At 38.3% G+C, this 15,086-nt stretch overlaps 1 protein-coding gene across 1 annotated transcript; it reads right to left on the reverse strand.

Annotated features, from left to right (window-relative positions):
- Positions 1-195: 195 nt before the first annotated feature.
- On the reverse strand, positions 196-14,111 carry naaladl1 (N-acetylated alpha-linked acidic dipeptidase like 1). The gene is made up of 19 exons (XM_077600755.1): positions 13,912-14,111; positions 11,009-11,181; positions 10,821-10,942; positions 9,135-9,254; positions 8,347-8,539; positions 8,082-8,175; positions 7,238-7,342; positions 6,604-6,689; positions 6,405-6,524; positions 5,484-5,569; positions 5,355-5,418; positions 4,850-4,917; positions 3,577-3,668; positions 3,378-3,471; positions 2,659-2,740; positions 2,285-2,458; positions 1,505-1,592; positions 780-866; positions 196-708 (listed from the first exon to the last, which is right to left on the reverse strand). The coding sequence occupies exons 1-19, from the start codon at positions 14,109-14,111 to the stop codon at positions 531-533; spliced, it is 2,226 nt and encodes a 741-aa protein (XP_077456881.1). The 3' UTR covers positions 196-530.
- Between the last annotated feature and the right edge of the window lie 975 nt (positions 14,112-15,086).

A 15,086-nucleotide genomic window follows, 5' to 3' on the forward strand; every position in this document is an offset into this window, starting at 1 on the left:
GCATTCACAATTACACCGCCACCGAGAGGGAATTGATCCCACGCTTGCCCGTACCCAAGACAGGTGAGTGAACCACTATACCATCTGATCCGGCTAGTGAAAATAAATTATTTTCTGCCAAAATAAAATTTAAATACAATTTACCTTTTTTTTTTTTTAAAAAGACCGTCTCTTTAAAATATTACAGATTTTTTTCCCATTCATTTTTTTCAAATTCTTTTTTTCTATTTAAAAAATGTAAAAGCTTTTGAGTTAAAAATATAACTTAAGAAAAATTATGTTATTTAAAAGTTGACAATTGTCCTGTATTTTCCATTCAAAACTAACAAAGCATTAAAGGTAAGATGGTTTGCTGCTTTCCCTTAAACAAAACGGAAAATAATTCATGGAATTTTTACGTGAAAATAGGTCACAAAATATTTCATTCTTTTCCTAATCAATTAGTCGATTCACTGTGGCAGACATAATTACCCTATCAACAGGAAGTGGCATCACTTGGCCACATCTGTTGGCGACATCTTGAACGTCATCTAGATTACATCGAGCATCATATGGGCGGCGCCTTCGATGGCCTGACTCATGACCGACACGAGGTGATGCACTGGGGCCCACGCGCTCGCTTCTCCCGACGATTTCGCTTGGTAGTAGGCTTTGCTCAAACTGGGGAAGGTCGCCAAGCTGATTTCAATCGGTGCCCAGATCACGTGCCTGCATTACACATGTGCCAAAAAAATTAGGAAAAGACGCCCACGTGTTGAGATAAAATCAATGTTGCTCACCTATATTGACTTGGGAATGCTGGAGGCCTCAAAAAAGCACGATCTAGCAGCATGAGCTGGTCATTGATTTTTCGCACCTTCAGTGGCCTAAACCAGGTAAGACAGAGTCAAGTGCATACGTTGAGCTTCCCAAATTGATTAATCTGATAGTCAATTACTGATTACTTTGTAAGGAGTCGACTAATTAGCTCATGTGTAAATTATCCCTTATTTAATGTTCTGTTCTATTAATGGTCTTACATTTTGATTTTAAATGTACTTTGTAACAGAAAACAAAGTCCTGATAAAACTTGTACTGTAAATAGGATTTAGGTACCGATCTTTAGCCCGGTGTCGCGAGTGGTTAGCGCGTCGGCCTGACAGCTCTAGGGACCTGGGTTCAAGTCTAAGTCGCTCCACCTTTGTGGAGTTTGCATGTCCTCCCTCCCGGGCTTGTGTGGGCTTTTTCCAGGTACTCCGGTTTCTTCCCACATTCCAAAAACATGCAAGGTGGGCTGGTTGAACACTCTAAATTGCCCCTAAGTATGTGTGAGCGTGAATGGTTGCCCGTCTCCTTGTGCCCTGCGATAGGGTGTCCCCCGCCTCTGGCCCAGAGTCAGCTGGGATAAGCTCCAGCACTCCTACAATTTCTCCTTTTCCTTTTGTTTTAAACAATATTTTAAAATGTAATGACCATTGATTACTAGTTTTGGATGGATATCTGGTGTACAGGGAACGTGTGTTACGTTTCATTCGCCAGGTCCGAGCTTTGAATGACGTGCTCCAAGCGAGTCGCTGCATGGCGAAAGTTGGCCACTGATCGTTTTATTGGCTCTGGAACAAGATACAATGGTTATAGATGGGAATTTCAAGAGTTCTATGTTGAACAGTACTATATATATACTGTAAAACTCGCTGTACATTTTCGACTGCTTAATGGTTAACCCCTTGGTGCCTGATTTTACATGTAGACATAATAACTCTTTCGGTGCCATGACAACGCTAGAAGTCCAATCATCCTCCTGCTATGAAATGAATCGCGTAGACGGCCAAACCATTTGAAATGGGAGGGTTGGCTTGTTAGCCTGGGCGATAACACCCATGAAAAAGTGACCTTGTGGTCGAGTGGTTAGCCTGTCGGCTCCACAGGGGTTCGACCCATGGTGGGTCCTCACTGTGTCTAGTTTGCATGTTCTCCCTGGACTTGCGTGGGGTTTCTCTGGGTAATCCGGTCTCCTCCCACTTCCCAAAAACATGCAGGGTAGGCTGTTTGAACACTCTAAATTGCCCCTGGGCATGTGTTTCCGTCTCCTTGTGCCCTGCGATTGGGTGGCCACCGATTCATGGTGTCTTCCGCTTGATGCCCACAGTTAGCTGGGATAGGCTCCAACACCCCTGTAACCCTTGTGAGGATAAGACACTCGGAAAATGAATGAATGTTTTCATCATCTACTTCCAATGCAAATATTTTCAGGCACCAATGGGTTCATCATAACTCATTGGCAAGTGGAGAAATGGATCCTTACCCATGGAAATATTCATTTTAAGGAGTGTGTCTTCATAATGTTTCACAGCCTCGCTCAGGTAAGCCTCGAGGCTTTCGGCATAATCGCTGCAGTTGATTGGTAGCAGCAGACTATCTGCCAGTCGCACTAGGATGCTTCCGGCGGTTTTGGCCACGGCCTGGTGAGTGTAGAAGCCTGTCGACCAATGAACAAAAATGACCTAGAAATTCAATTCTTAGCATTTTCAACACAATGGTTACATAACAATCACCCTTGGTTCTTGTATCACACTTTTAGGAACACTCTACTGTAAATGGAGCTCATTGGAACATCCCAATCACAATAGTGTTTGTAAACAAAGGACAATACATATGTGCACAAATTAAATCACTTACCAGGGTCAATGAATGTGGAGCAATAGTCGAATGTGTCATAGGCCGTATGGTACGCAGGGTAAATCCTGACGTTTGTTTTAGACTAAGAGAAAAATGAATTCCGTTAAATAATCAACAAGTATATGAAACAATCAATAGTGAAATAATCTTTTCACTAATTGTTAAATTTGACATTTAGAAATTATTTAATTTTGTATGTATGATTTATTTATTTTTGAAAATCATATTAGGAAAAGTGCATTGATTTCAAATAAAATCATCATTCCTTTGTAGTGCGTTGGTGTCCAACTTGCATTGTGGGGGTAATATTTGGCCCATCGTGTCTTTTGTTATGGACCCCGAAAGTCATATGCTTGGACTTCATGTTTCTCGCTCAAATAAACTTTAAATACAATTTCTGTCATCCTCAATGTAAGAAATAGGACTACAAAAATCTGACTATATTCAAAAAGTATATATTACTAAGAAACTGGCCCATAATCAGAATGAAAGATGTGTTAATAAAAAATAGGGACAGATTTAAAATGGGAAATTAGGCTTTTTCCTATTGTTCCCTTTTTTTTAGCTAAAATGAAAAAAATAATAATGATCATTGCCCTATAAATGTGTCCCTTGAAAGGAAACCATAACTAACTGGGTCCCTAAATAAAAATGTTTGACACCACTGCACTAGAGGATGTTCCTATAAATATTTTATTTTCAACGGGCATTTTCCTTACCCTGTCATAAATGTACATAAGATCCAAGGAAGTGATTCCCAAGTAATGAACAAATGGTGCATAATCACTACCTGCTCCAGTGAGATATCCCATTCTGTTGCATGTACAATGAATGCAATATATTATAAGTTAGGAAGGGCTAAGAACATCAAAATTTTAAAGGGAAATGATGAAACATTTCTGTAAAGTGGGGCAATACCTTGGAATGATTCCGTGCACTGGGCTTGTTCTGTTAGAATACTGGATCCACTGGTCATACACAGACATTGAATCTGCACCTGGAGCCTTGACCTGACCAACAGACAAACTTGGATCAGATAAAACCACATTTTTAGAATGTTTGGGTTATGTTGGTTAGAAAATATACTAAGTAACTTTATGGGTTAGAAAATATGGTAACTTTGCAAAGACTTGTTGGTTACATATGGGCACATCACATTGTAGATCTTTTAAGCTTCAATATTACATTTGTATAGCATAGCCTACATGACCCTAAAAGACGTGTCAAAGTGGCGGCCCGGGGGCCAAATTTGGCCCGCCACATCATTTTGTGTGGCCCGAGAAAGTAAATCATGAGTGCCGACTTTCTGTTTTAGGATAAAATTAAAATGAAGAGTATAGATGTATATTGAATTTCCTGATTTTCCCCCTTTTAAATCAATAATTGTAATTTTTTAATCATTTTTTTCTGTGTTTTTAAGTTCAAAAATCATTTTGTAAAATCTAAAAAATATATTTAAAAAAGCTAAAATAAACATTGTTTTACATCTATAAAAAAACTGAATTTTCAGGGCTTTTAATCCATTTATAAAAAAATATATCTAAATATTATATCTAAAATGGTCCGGTCCACATGAAAACGACTTGACGTTAACGCAGCCCGCGAACCAACCTGAGTCTGACACCCTTCCCCTAAAATGTGACATGTACATTTTTGTACACCGGGTCTAAACTATATTTGAATTTTTCCAATAAGTATTTTTGTATATATTTTTCATGAATACAATTAGGAATGAATAACATATTAATACAAATCAAAATAATAAAATTAAAATGCAAAGCAGAAATATATTCTAGTTCTGACAAAAAGACTAAAGTTGATTTTGTTGAAAAAATATTTAAGTATTTTTCTCACTGCCGGACACTGACAACGATAGACATTCAATTTAAAAATAGAGTACTATTTTAGGAGCATTTTTGATGAATTAAGCAAAAAGGGTTTACCTTTTTCAAATGAAAAAAAAACACACACAAAAAGGACAAATTCCAAATAAAATATGGGTGTGCTAAAGGCTGTGACATGCCTGCCCTCTACTGGATAATTTGTAACCAAGATCAGTCGGTTTCAGTGGAAATAAATTGGACGTTTAGTGTTGTCAATGGCAGCCAGAGTTCAACAAGTGTGAACATAATGTTACTTGTATTCAACTTTGCATGTAGTGGGTCAAGTTTATCCACAAGTAGCTTCTGACCTGTTTAGCAGCTGTGAAGATGACATTCTGTAGCGATGGCATCCCTAATGCCCGAAGACTGGCATTGCCTGGCAGAAGATTTAGTAAAACGCAAATGGAACCAAATGACAACTCAACCATTTGTAAAGATGTGATCAGTTTAAAAAAAGGCAACATTTTCTCATATTTAGTGTTTAAAATATGGGGGGAAAATGTCCAAGTCACTTTTTTTGGATAAACAATATTTAGCAACTTCAATTTTTATTTCTAAATAAGTACATTTAAATGTTAAATCTAACTCGGAAATTTAAGTATTAACTTTAAACCCTAATTATAAATGCTAAATATAAACACTAAATCTAAATGGAAATTAACCCTCGGCTACAATCTAATGTGCAAAAAAAGTCATTCGAAAATTTTATATTTGAAACAGAAACAGTGTGGGGCTAAATATGAGAAAAGGTTGCCCTCTTTTTAACCAAGTGCAGGTTTACAAATGCCGGCGGCCCGGACTCAACTGCGTTACCTTGAACTGCAACATCTACATTGATGTAAGCCACGGTGCGTTCACTGAGTTTGGTAAAGTATTGCTGTCGAGTAAAAAAAGAAGACATACAGTACAAGTCTTTGTTTTGCTTGAAAGGGGAATGTTGACCTCAGTGAATTCTGTTGAGCCAATAAGGCCAAACTCTTCAGCCCCCCAGCTTCCAAATATGATAGATCTGCGTGGCCTCCATTTGCCTGCAAACCAGGTGAAGAAGAAAAAACTTGATTATTCACTGTCTTAAACTATTTTGTTTCATTTGTTAATATTACTTTATGAATTCATTTTAAAATAATTAAAATAGAGAAAATGAAATGATTTTCACTGTAGAGTCCCACTGTTAAGAAACTCAAGAGGATTAAAACAAGTGGTTATTACATTAAATATTTAAAAATAAATAAATATTAACTGTTTCCCCAATTGAATTTTAAAAAATGTGAAGAAATAAAATTTCAAACTAACTAAAAAGAATAAATAATAATAAAGATAAAAAAGAATATTGACTGTTAAAGAAATCCAAGAGTATTGGTATTAAAAATAAAAGAAGAGTCACTGTTTTATTTATATTTTTGATAAATGAAGAAAAAAACAATATCAATTTGCATTTTAATCTTCATTATATTAATTATAACTTTCCCATTTTTTTTAGTTAAAGCAATTTTAAAAATACACACAAAAGAGAAATAAAATGGAGAAAATATACTCGATAAAGAGTATTAGTATTTTTTTTAGATAAAAATGAATATAAAAGGATTATCAATGAATGTAGTTTGTGCACTACAATGGACATCTAACAATTTAGCAGATTGGTTCAAACTGGCAAAGGAAAAAATAAGGCTGTTTATAGTCTGAAAAGTGCAGTTATCTGATATTCAATTAGCTGCAAAACTTGGGCAGCCATCGTCAGAGATAGACGTCTAATGCATTTGGACAGGGCCCAGGAGGATTGGACGATTGCTTCCTCGTTCAAACGGATTGGAAGTTTATCGTCGTCAGTGGCAGTGAAATACAATCATTCCCATCTCGGCCCACCTTGTTTGACAGTCTTGCCAAGCACACGCGTTAGCTCCAGCATTACGGACGTCCCACTGCTCGGGTCAATAGCGCCGTGAACCCAACTGTCCCTGTGGTTCCCGTAGATCACGTATCTGTCTGCAGACCAAGATGGAACATTATTCAGAAGCCGTACGTGGGCATTATTTGTAAACAAACCTGGACCAGGGGGCCTTACCCGGCTCAACGCTTCCCCTGATGACGCCCATCACATTAGAGGAGTTCTTCACCGTGCCCTTGTTGAATATGTCCATTTTCACGTCACTAATACACAGCAAGATTCCCTTACATTTTTGAAGTCACAACATAATATAGATTCCTCAAGCATGCTTCAGAAAAGCCAATTTCATGTAAAGTTGAGGTTGAATGATTTGTCACCGACTAAGTTGCAAACTGAAATTATTGTCAACTTAAAACTGTGTATTTCTATTATATACTACTTGAAAATGAAAAAAAAATAGTACTAATATGGAATATGTTGGAATAATATGATGCTGTTTTGTGGTTTTTTTATTATCACAGCCATGTCTGTTCTACAATATCCCCAATGTTTGAGGGATTACTGTATAAGGCTATTCTAATTAATGTGTTGCTATAAGTATAATGAAAATGTTGACTTGTTTTCATTACTTCCGTCCATGCTTTTATTACATGTGTCTTTTATGCAGCGATGTAGGACAAATAAGGGTTGGCAGTGAATGACAATGCTTCAGTATCAATGATGGGGATAGACTTCCAATCTATCTGTCAAAACTGATTAAACATCTATTACCATGAATGGCAGCCATTTGTGTCATGTTGTTGACTACTACCTGTCGTAGAAGTGAGAAGACTCTCGAAAGCCCGGACCACCGTAGTTGTATGTACAGTTGAATCCTCCTTGCCAAAATTGTGGTGCCTCATCTCCAGCCAGGTTGCTAAAACATCCAAATCCGTTTCAAATCACATGCATCTGTACCTTAAGATATCAGTTGAATTTGTTTATTGACCATACTTGTATCCATGTGTTGGTACATTACTCTAGCCACTTTAGTCACTTTGTACCACATACCCATGTTGACTACTGCGTATTTATTGTTGACAATTTATTTATCTATTGTGTTGACAAATTATTTATCTATTGTGTTGACAATGTATTCATCTATTGTGTTGACAATGTATTTATCTATTGTGTTGGCAATTTATTTATCTATTGTGTTGACTATTTATTTATCTATTGTGTTTTTATTTTTTATTTTTTGAGTCCATAGACTCAGAAAGTGGTGTGCTCTCAACAACTTGGCGCTGAATGTTTGCAAAACCATGGAACTTCATCCTGGACTCAGACGGAACAAGGCCGCTTCACTCTGCTGATTTCACTTGGACTACTTATTTAATTATCACCTATTTAAATGATTATTCATTTTCCTGTTTGTTTATGGATGTTATATGTGCACTTTGTGGTGAAAGCTTTAAATCTCATCATACTTGTAAAATGACAATGAAAGCATTCAATTCAAATTCAATGACCAAAAAATAGTCACTTCTGCTATACAGGCTGCAAGTGAGTGAAAATTTTAAGCTTATTTTGGCTTGTATCTCAAAATACAAATCAGGTTACTCGAGCCCCTGCTGTATTTTTATCCATATTTAAAAGATATTTTAACATCCACTAACCAAATTAAAACATATGCATCCTCAAAGCCGATGGGTTGAATTGGAATAGGAGGAATCCCAGTGATGTCCTTTTCTGGAATTCTGTAAGTTTCTTCTGCAAATAGTGAACAATTGTGTATGCATACTCTGCAATGATTTATTTCTTTATTTTCACTTGAGAGGGACTTGTTGTAAAAAGCACACCGTCATGTGGCACTATATACTTCAAGGCCAGTAGTAAAAATATCAATAAAACAATCAACTTGTTTATAAGCACTTATGTTACCTTTGGCAGCCAAGTAAGGAGTGAGCTGGTCTCCGTAGTTTGAGGCGTACGAGCCTCTCTCCACGCCGGAAGGAGGCATATACCAAGAATGCGGATACGTCTCGTTAAGGTCCGACATCACGCCATCGTTAATGTCAAAAGGGTCCGTGTAGACGAGCACACCGAGGATACCGTAAGGCGCTGCGTTGATAGCCTAGATCACACACATTTAAGTACCGTATTTTCCGCACTATAGGTCTGACCACAAAGGTGACAGTGCGCCTTATAATCAGGTGCGCCTTATATGTGGATGAAAAATTGCTAATCGTAGTATGAAATTCCATCATTCCCTTTTGTGCAGCTCCATCTAGATCAGGGGTGTCAAGCCGGTCCTCAAAGGGCCGCAGTCGGTGCAGGTTTTCATTCCAACTCAACAAGCGGATACCTTTTGCAAGTGTAATCAGTTAATTAAAGTCAGGTGCTACTTATTTTAGAAGACACCTGATTGGTTAAAATGTCGGCACTGGATCGGTTGGAACAAAGACCAGGACCCACTGCGGCCCTCGGTGGAATCGGTTTGAGACATGTGATCTAGATGCATAATGTAACCCGCCAATCACCACGTTTACTACGTCTACTGCATTTTATAATGAGGTGCACCTTATATATAGAAACCGTTTTAATACAGGCCGTCTATTGAAAGTGTGTTTCAAACTACAGTGTGCCATATAGTGCGGAAAATACTGTATTTTGGAATTACTCAATAATAGAAAATATGACGTTCTTTCGAGAGTTTGAGTAAAACTTACTTTGTCTCCTCTCCCTGCTCCGCCGTATCTTGTGATGGCGATTGTGCCTGTGAGGTTCAGCTTTTGGCTCAGCCGCTGGTAGTCATATACTGTCCCGTAGTTGGCGTACACAAGTTTGCCCTTAAACCATTGAAAATAATACATTCAGAAACCCAAGGGCATTTAATCACATGTTTAACCACACGGGGTTGTGGGAACAAGGTTATTGTTCGCTGCCCATGACGGCCTGATACGTTCCATCTATTTTCACTAAAACCACTGATAAGGGATTGGATTTGTAGCAATGGCAATGAATATGGGGAAAATGGCTGTCTTGATTTTGTAGGATGATCACGACTAATCAACTTTCTCATCATTAAAATTATCTTGGGCGTTCAGAATGTACTCCACCTCATTCTCATAGTTAGCAGAGACTCCAGCACCCCTGTGACGCTCATGAGGATAAACGGTACATCTGATGAATGACTGAACATTAAAAATACTATTAAAACTATCAAGTGCAGCTTATTCTTGAAATTAATGAAAACAACATTTTTTTTTACAGTTTTGAAAGCAAAGAAAAAATAATAAACATTGGATATGTTAGTATTTATGGACTTGATTTATTGAAAAACAATATAAACATGAAATATTGTTTTTCATCATTATTTAAAAATTTAAATTAAAATTTTAAAAATAAATCTCTAATTTCTGAAGTATGTTACATAAAAGCAGATTCAAAAGCAGTACATGTCTTTCTAACTATTTGAATTTTAAATAAAAAATGTTGGACTTTCTGTCTGAATAACTCAAGTATCCAAACAATACTATATCCCATATTTACATTGTTCAAGTTCACTCATCACTTTCAGTCATATTATTCTCCTGCAAATTTTTAATCCTCCACCTTTTATTTGAGCTAAACATTGAACTGAGGCTTGAATGGACTTCAAACTCTTGATTTGTCTTTACAACTTTTCCGTCTCATCAACAGTTATGAGAACTGTCCTTAAAGGCCACCTATCACGTTTGTGTGTGAGTGCGTGCATGTGTGTGCGTTTGTGTTTACTGAATTCAATAGATTGGACTGAGTCCCAACCTAAGGTGCTTTTCTTTGTAAAATAAAGAAGTGCAAAAAAAAAAACGTTTTAATCTCATTTATTTTCTGTCGGCTATGTAACGAACGAACAGGCTCTTCGCGTACACTTCCTCTTGCGTTTAGGGTTACCAAAACAACAAGGCTTTTCCAAGTGCAATTTAACCCACCAGCATTGTGCACTAAAACAATAAAATCTATTCATTTCAGATGATAAATAATTAGATTTTTAATGACTAGGTTTGCTTGTAGAGTCAATGGATGTGCCTCTCCTTTTCTGAGTTACACAGACATATTATGGCACTTCAGCCTCTGGTTTGAATTTTTGAATTTTTTGCACCTTGATAAAACCAATAAGAATTTGTTTAGATAGTCTTTTTCTATTGAGGCATACAACTTCTGCTGGTTTCTGTACTCTTGTGACATCATCAGTTTTTAAGAAAGCTGATGGCAATGTTACATAAATGAGTTTTTTGGTACAATTTCAATAGTTATGGATATCTGTGAGTCTTGATCATGTACTTTAAATACAGGATTAATTTAATAGTCATGTAAAAAATTGTGAAAGTGGGGCTTTAAAGTGTTTTTTTTGCTTTTGTTTTTTTATTTACCTGCACTTGCCCACTAGGAGAGTAAGCAGCATAAGGTTGAACCACAGCAGGATCCTCCTGGTCGGTAGTGTAAGCTTTCTCCTTCTCTCTGGCCATATGCAGAACATGATTGGATGCGTTTACTGAAACAAATTGAAAAAGCAAGTGTGAATTTAAGACACTATATCTTGGTTCCGATGCCAACTCACCCACAGTGATGGTGTTAGGCCTGTCAGGATCAGGAAATGACAAGTAGACCATGTATTCCTCCCTCCATGCCTGGTCCAAACCACTTTCTGGATCCTGCCATCGTTTGAGCATCAGCTGCACCGTTTTCTCGTCTCCGGTTGTCGTGGCCATGTGGGGGAATTTGGTCAGCTCCCTGCAAATAAATACCTACTAATGTTTTCATACATTCATTCATAATGCAAACCGCTTTATCCTCATTAGGGTCGCGGGTGGTGCTGGAGCCTATCCCACCTGGGCCAGATGCAGGGGTCACCCTGAATCAGCGGCCAGCCGGTCGCAGGGCGCAAAGAGACGTACAACCATGCACACTCACACCCATACCTAGGGCCAATTAAGAGTGTCCAATCAGCCTACCATGCATTTTTGGAATGTAGGGGGAAATCTGAGTACCCAGAGAAAATCCACACAGGGGGGAAACATGCAAACTTCACACACGTGGTCCCTGGATTTGAACCGAGGACGCCAGAGCTGTGAGGCCGACGTGCTAACCATTCGCGACGCCAGTCGGTCTACTAATGTTTTGCCATTTCAAAAATGAAATTAAATGAGGCATAGTTTGAGTTCCAGTCCAGTTGGGGAGTGGTTAACGCGTCGGCCTCGCAGTGCTGGGGTCGAGGGTTAGATCCCAGGTCAGCCCTCACTGTGTGGATTTTGCATGATCTCTCCAAGTTTTTTACCGGGTACTGATGCAGATGCAGGGTTGGCCAGTTGAACACTCTAAATTGCCCCCAGGCATGAGCGTGAGCATGCGATTGGCTGGCCACCGAGGGGAAATCCCTTGCCCGGTACCTGTAGTTAGCTGGGTTAGGCTTCAGCACCCCTCTTGACCCTTGTGAGGATTAAGAAATCGGACAATGAGTGAATGAATGTTTGATTTCCATTGATGGCGATAGACATCCTTTCCATTTGAACTGGTAGAGCTGGCAGCGAATGAAAGGATTGTTGCTGTCAATGCCCGATAAAGAGATAAAAAAGGGGGGGGGGGGCAATTTTACAATGCTATATTGTCACTGTTTATAATAATTATCCAATAACGTGACCTTTTGGGCTTGCAGGCCATCACTTTAGAGCCAGATAGATATGGTTCGGATTGAAAAAAAAATACTGCTCAAAGCACAAGTGCCAAACGAGAAGCCTGGGTAGGGCAGAGCTGGCCCACTACATGATGTTGTGTGGTCTGTAAAAGTAAATCATGCACCTTGACTTCATGTTGCATAGTACAGAAATTAGCAAATGTTATTCCCTTTTTTTAAATTAAAAAAGTGACATCCATGTAAAAAAAAAGGTTTAAAAAAACAAACAAAAACAACAAAATCAACAGTTTCCCTTTTTCTTCCTTCATCTTCCGCACCGCGCATCTTCGTAAGGGGTGCGGGAGTTGCTGAAGCCTGTCCTAGCTGGCGAAAAAAAGGCAGGCTGCATGCCAGACTGGTCACCAGTCAGCCTTAGGGCACACTCAGAGACAGACAACCATTTGCACTCACAATCATACCACCACCAGTGGGAATCGCGTCCATGCCTGCCCGCACCGAAGTCAAGTGAGTCAACCGCTACCAACGGTCTGCAAACGGGTCCTCGATGGCCGCTGTGGGTGCAGGTTTTTGTTCCAACCGATCCAACACAAACATTTTAACCAAACAGGTTTCTGCTGAAACAAGAAGCACCTGAGTGCAATCCACTGATTGCACTTTAAGTGACCAGATTGGTGGAAAGGTTTCCTCTTTAGAGGTTGGAACGAAAACTCGCACTCACTGCAGCCCTTTCTGGAATAGTTTGGAGACCCCTGCAACTACACCATGAGGTGGCTCCCTTTTTCTTTATAATAAAAATATATATAAATTAATGGAGAGTACTGGAATACTGCAACTATTTATTTGTTAGCCCTTTAGTTTATAAGTAAAAATGTTAATTATAGATAGAAAACAAAAATCATAAAATACAAAAATATTTCCTTTGTTCATTCACTCATTTTCTGAACCGCTTTATCCTCACGAGGGTCGAGCCTATCCCAGAAATTTAGTGTCCAACCAGCATGCCATGCATGTCTTTGGAATGTGGGAGGAAACCAGAGTACTCAGAGGAAACCCACGTAGGCCCAGGGAGAACTTTCAAACTCCACACAGGTGGACCAACCTGGATTTGGACTCAGGACCCCAGAACTGTGAGGCCGACGTGCTAACCACTCATCCAAATTCAAAAATCGAGCGCGGTAACATCCTAAAGCCATACATATGCCATTTTTTGTTCAAAATCACATTCAAATCGGATGTACGGTGTTGTCTCCATTTTGTCCGATGTTACCGGACAAACACAATGCATTCACACACACACACACACACAAATACACACATTCTCAGAAATAGTACAATGTATAGATATTCAAATTCAAAAAAAGATTTGCTTCTGGACAATTCTTAGGTTAACAATGTCTATGGATTGACTATCGACATACTAGTTAATTCATTTGTTGATTAGTGAATTATTCGTGGCAGCAGTAGTTGATAGACACGGTCCCTCTAAACGAAAATCTAACTCTGGATTTAGCCAGTGCCAAAAATGAGTATGCCGCCTCTGGTTAAAACGATTAAATCTTTTGGCCCATTTCATGACATTATTCCTGCTTTCATTTTCTGCTTATCCTCACAACGATTATGGGTCCTTGACATTATAATTCAGGATTTTTGGCAGAGTATGATATAGCAGTAAAATGTTAGGATTAAAGAAAAGAGAACAGTGTAGATAATAAATCATCCAACCATCATGAGAGATGAATACAATGTGTTTCTAGAGTATTATAACCTTTCAGAACAAAAAGTGTTCATGGCATTTTTTCATGTTTTCCATTATTGGATCACAAACTGACCTTAGGTTTTCCTCAATGTGTTTGTTGTCCACCTTGGACAACAACTCGTCGAGTAGCCTCTCATCCACATCCTTGGACACGTCCTTCATCCAGTCTAACTCAAAGTCATTAATTTTTTCAATGGCGTAGTGTCCGAGAAGAATTCCTGCTGTCAACACAGCTGCGCCACACAAAAGTCCAACTAACACCGTTTTAAACATGATTTTTAAGATTCTATTAATTCAACTAAATTAAGAACGAGGAGTATATGCAGATTCGAAATGCTTGAGAGAAAATGTCTGCAGTATCCAAAATGATCTGTACATCAGCAGCGACCTGATGACACTGAGGCACGCACTCATAACAGTTCCTAGTAGTATGTTTATGGATAGGATGGACTTTATCCTATGTTAGCTTTTATGCGGTGCTTTTATTCCTTATGGTTGCTACCACACCCAACAATTTTAGGTCTTAAATGTGCCGTAATACAGATGGATATTAAGATTTTGTATATGTGTATTGTTGGGTTAAGTGGACAGGCATTTTTCAAATTTACACAATTATAGTCGTCCACTTTACAAAGTCCCCCTCACAATATCATGTTTTTTTTATTTGTTATAATTTTTTTAATGTTTGTTACGTCTTGTGTGATGTCGTGCGTCGAACACATTTAATTTAGTTCTTTTTTTCTGGGCCTTTCCAATCAGTCATCTTTTGTCAATAATTCCTGCTGCTTCTCATTTATTTTCCTTTTTTTAGCAGCAATAATATGATAATTAAGAATATGGTTGACTGTTTACTTGACTATTTATTTGTGACAAATTTTGTGTAGTACAATTAAATGATAACTATATTCTAATCGATACGGATATTTCCAAAGCAATACTGCTGTTTAGCGGTGATGAATGGTATTACATGGTAGACTCAATTTGAGTTTCACTTTTTTTGCCACGGAAAAAAAAAGAGTAAACGATATCCCCAATTTCAATACACCTATGATAATTATTTATTGTTATGGGAGTAGGACATTGCTCAAATTTGCCACACTATCTCAAAATAAGAAATCTACAAATTTGAGACAGCAAAACCTTTATGCATGTACTACTATAGTTACACTAGAGGGCACCGCAGGATTTATAAACCCTTCTTTCCTACCTCAACTACTGCATCACCCATCTTTTCACAGCAAGCCATAA

Source organism: Stigmatopora argus, chromosome 5 (genome assembly GCF_051989625.1).
Source record: "Stigmatopora argus isolate UIUO_Sarg chromosome 5, RoL_Sarg_1.0, whole genome shotgun sequence".
In the NCBI taxonomy this organism is placed as follows: domain Eukaryota; kingdom Metazoa; phylum Chordata; class Actinopteri; order Syngnathiformes; family Syngnathidae; genus Stigmatopora; species Stigmatopora argus.

What these genes read in the sequence shown, in the direction of transcription:
- naaladl1 (XM_077600755.1), bottom strand. Translation starts at nt 14,111, where the DNA reads ATGTTTAAAACGGTGTTAGTTGGACTTTTGTGTGGCGCAGCTGTGTTG. An exon ending in GAGCAGGGAGAGGAGACAAA is followed by an intron (nt 8,540 to 9,134) that starts GTAAGTTTTACT and finishes TGTGTGATCTAG; the next exon opens with GCTATCAACGCAGCGCCTTA. An exon ending in GCATTCCCAAGTCAATATAG is followed by an intron (nt 709 to 779) that starts GTGAGCAACATT and finishes TGTGTAATGCAG; the next exon opens with GCACGTGATCTGGGCACCGA.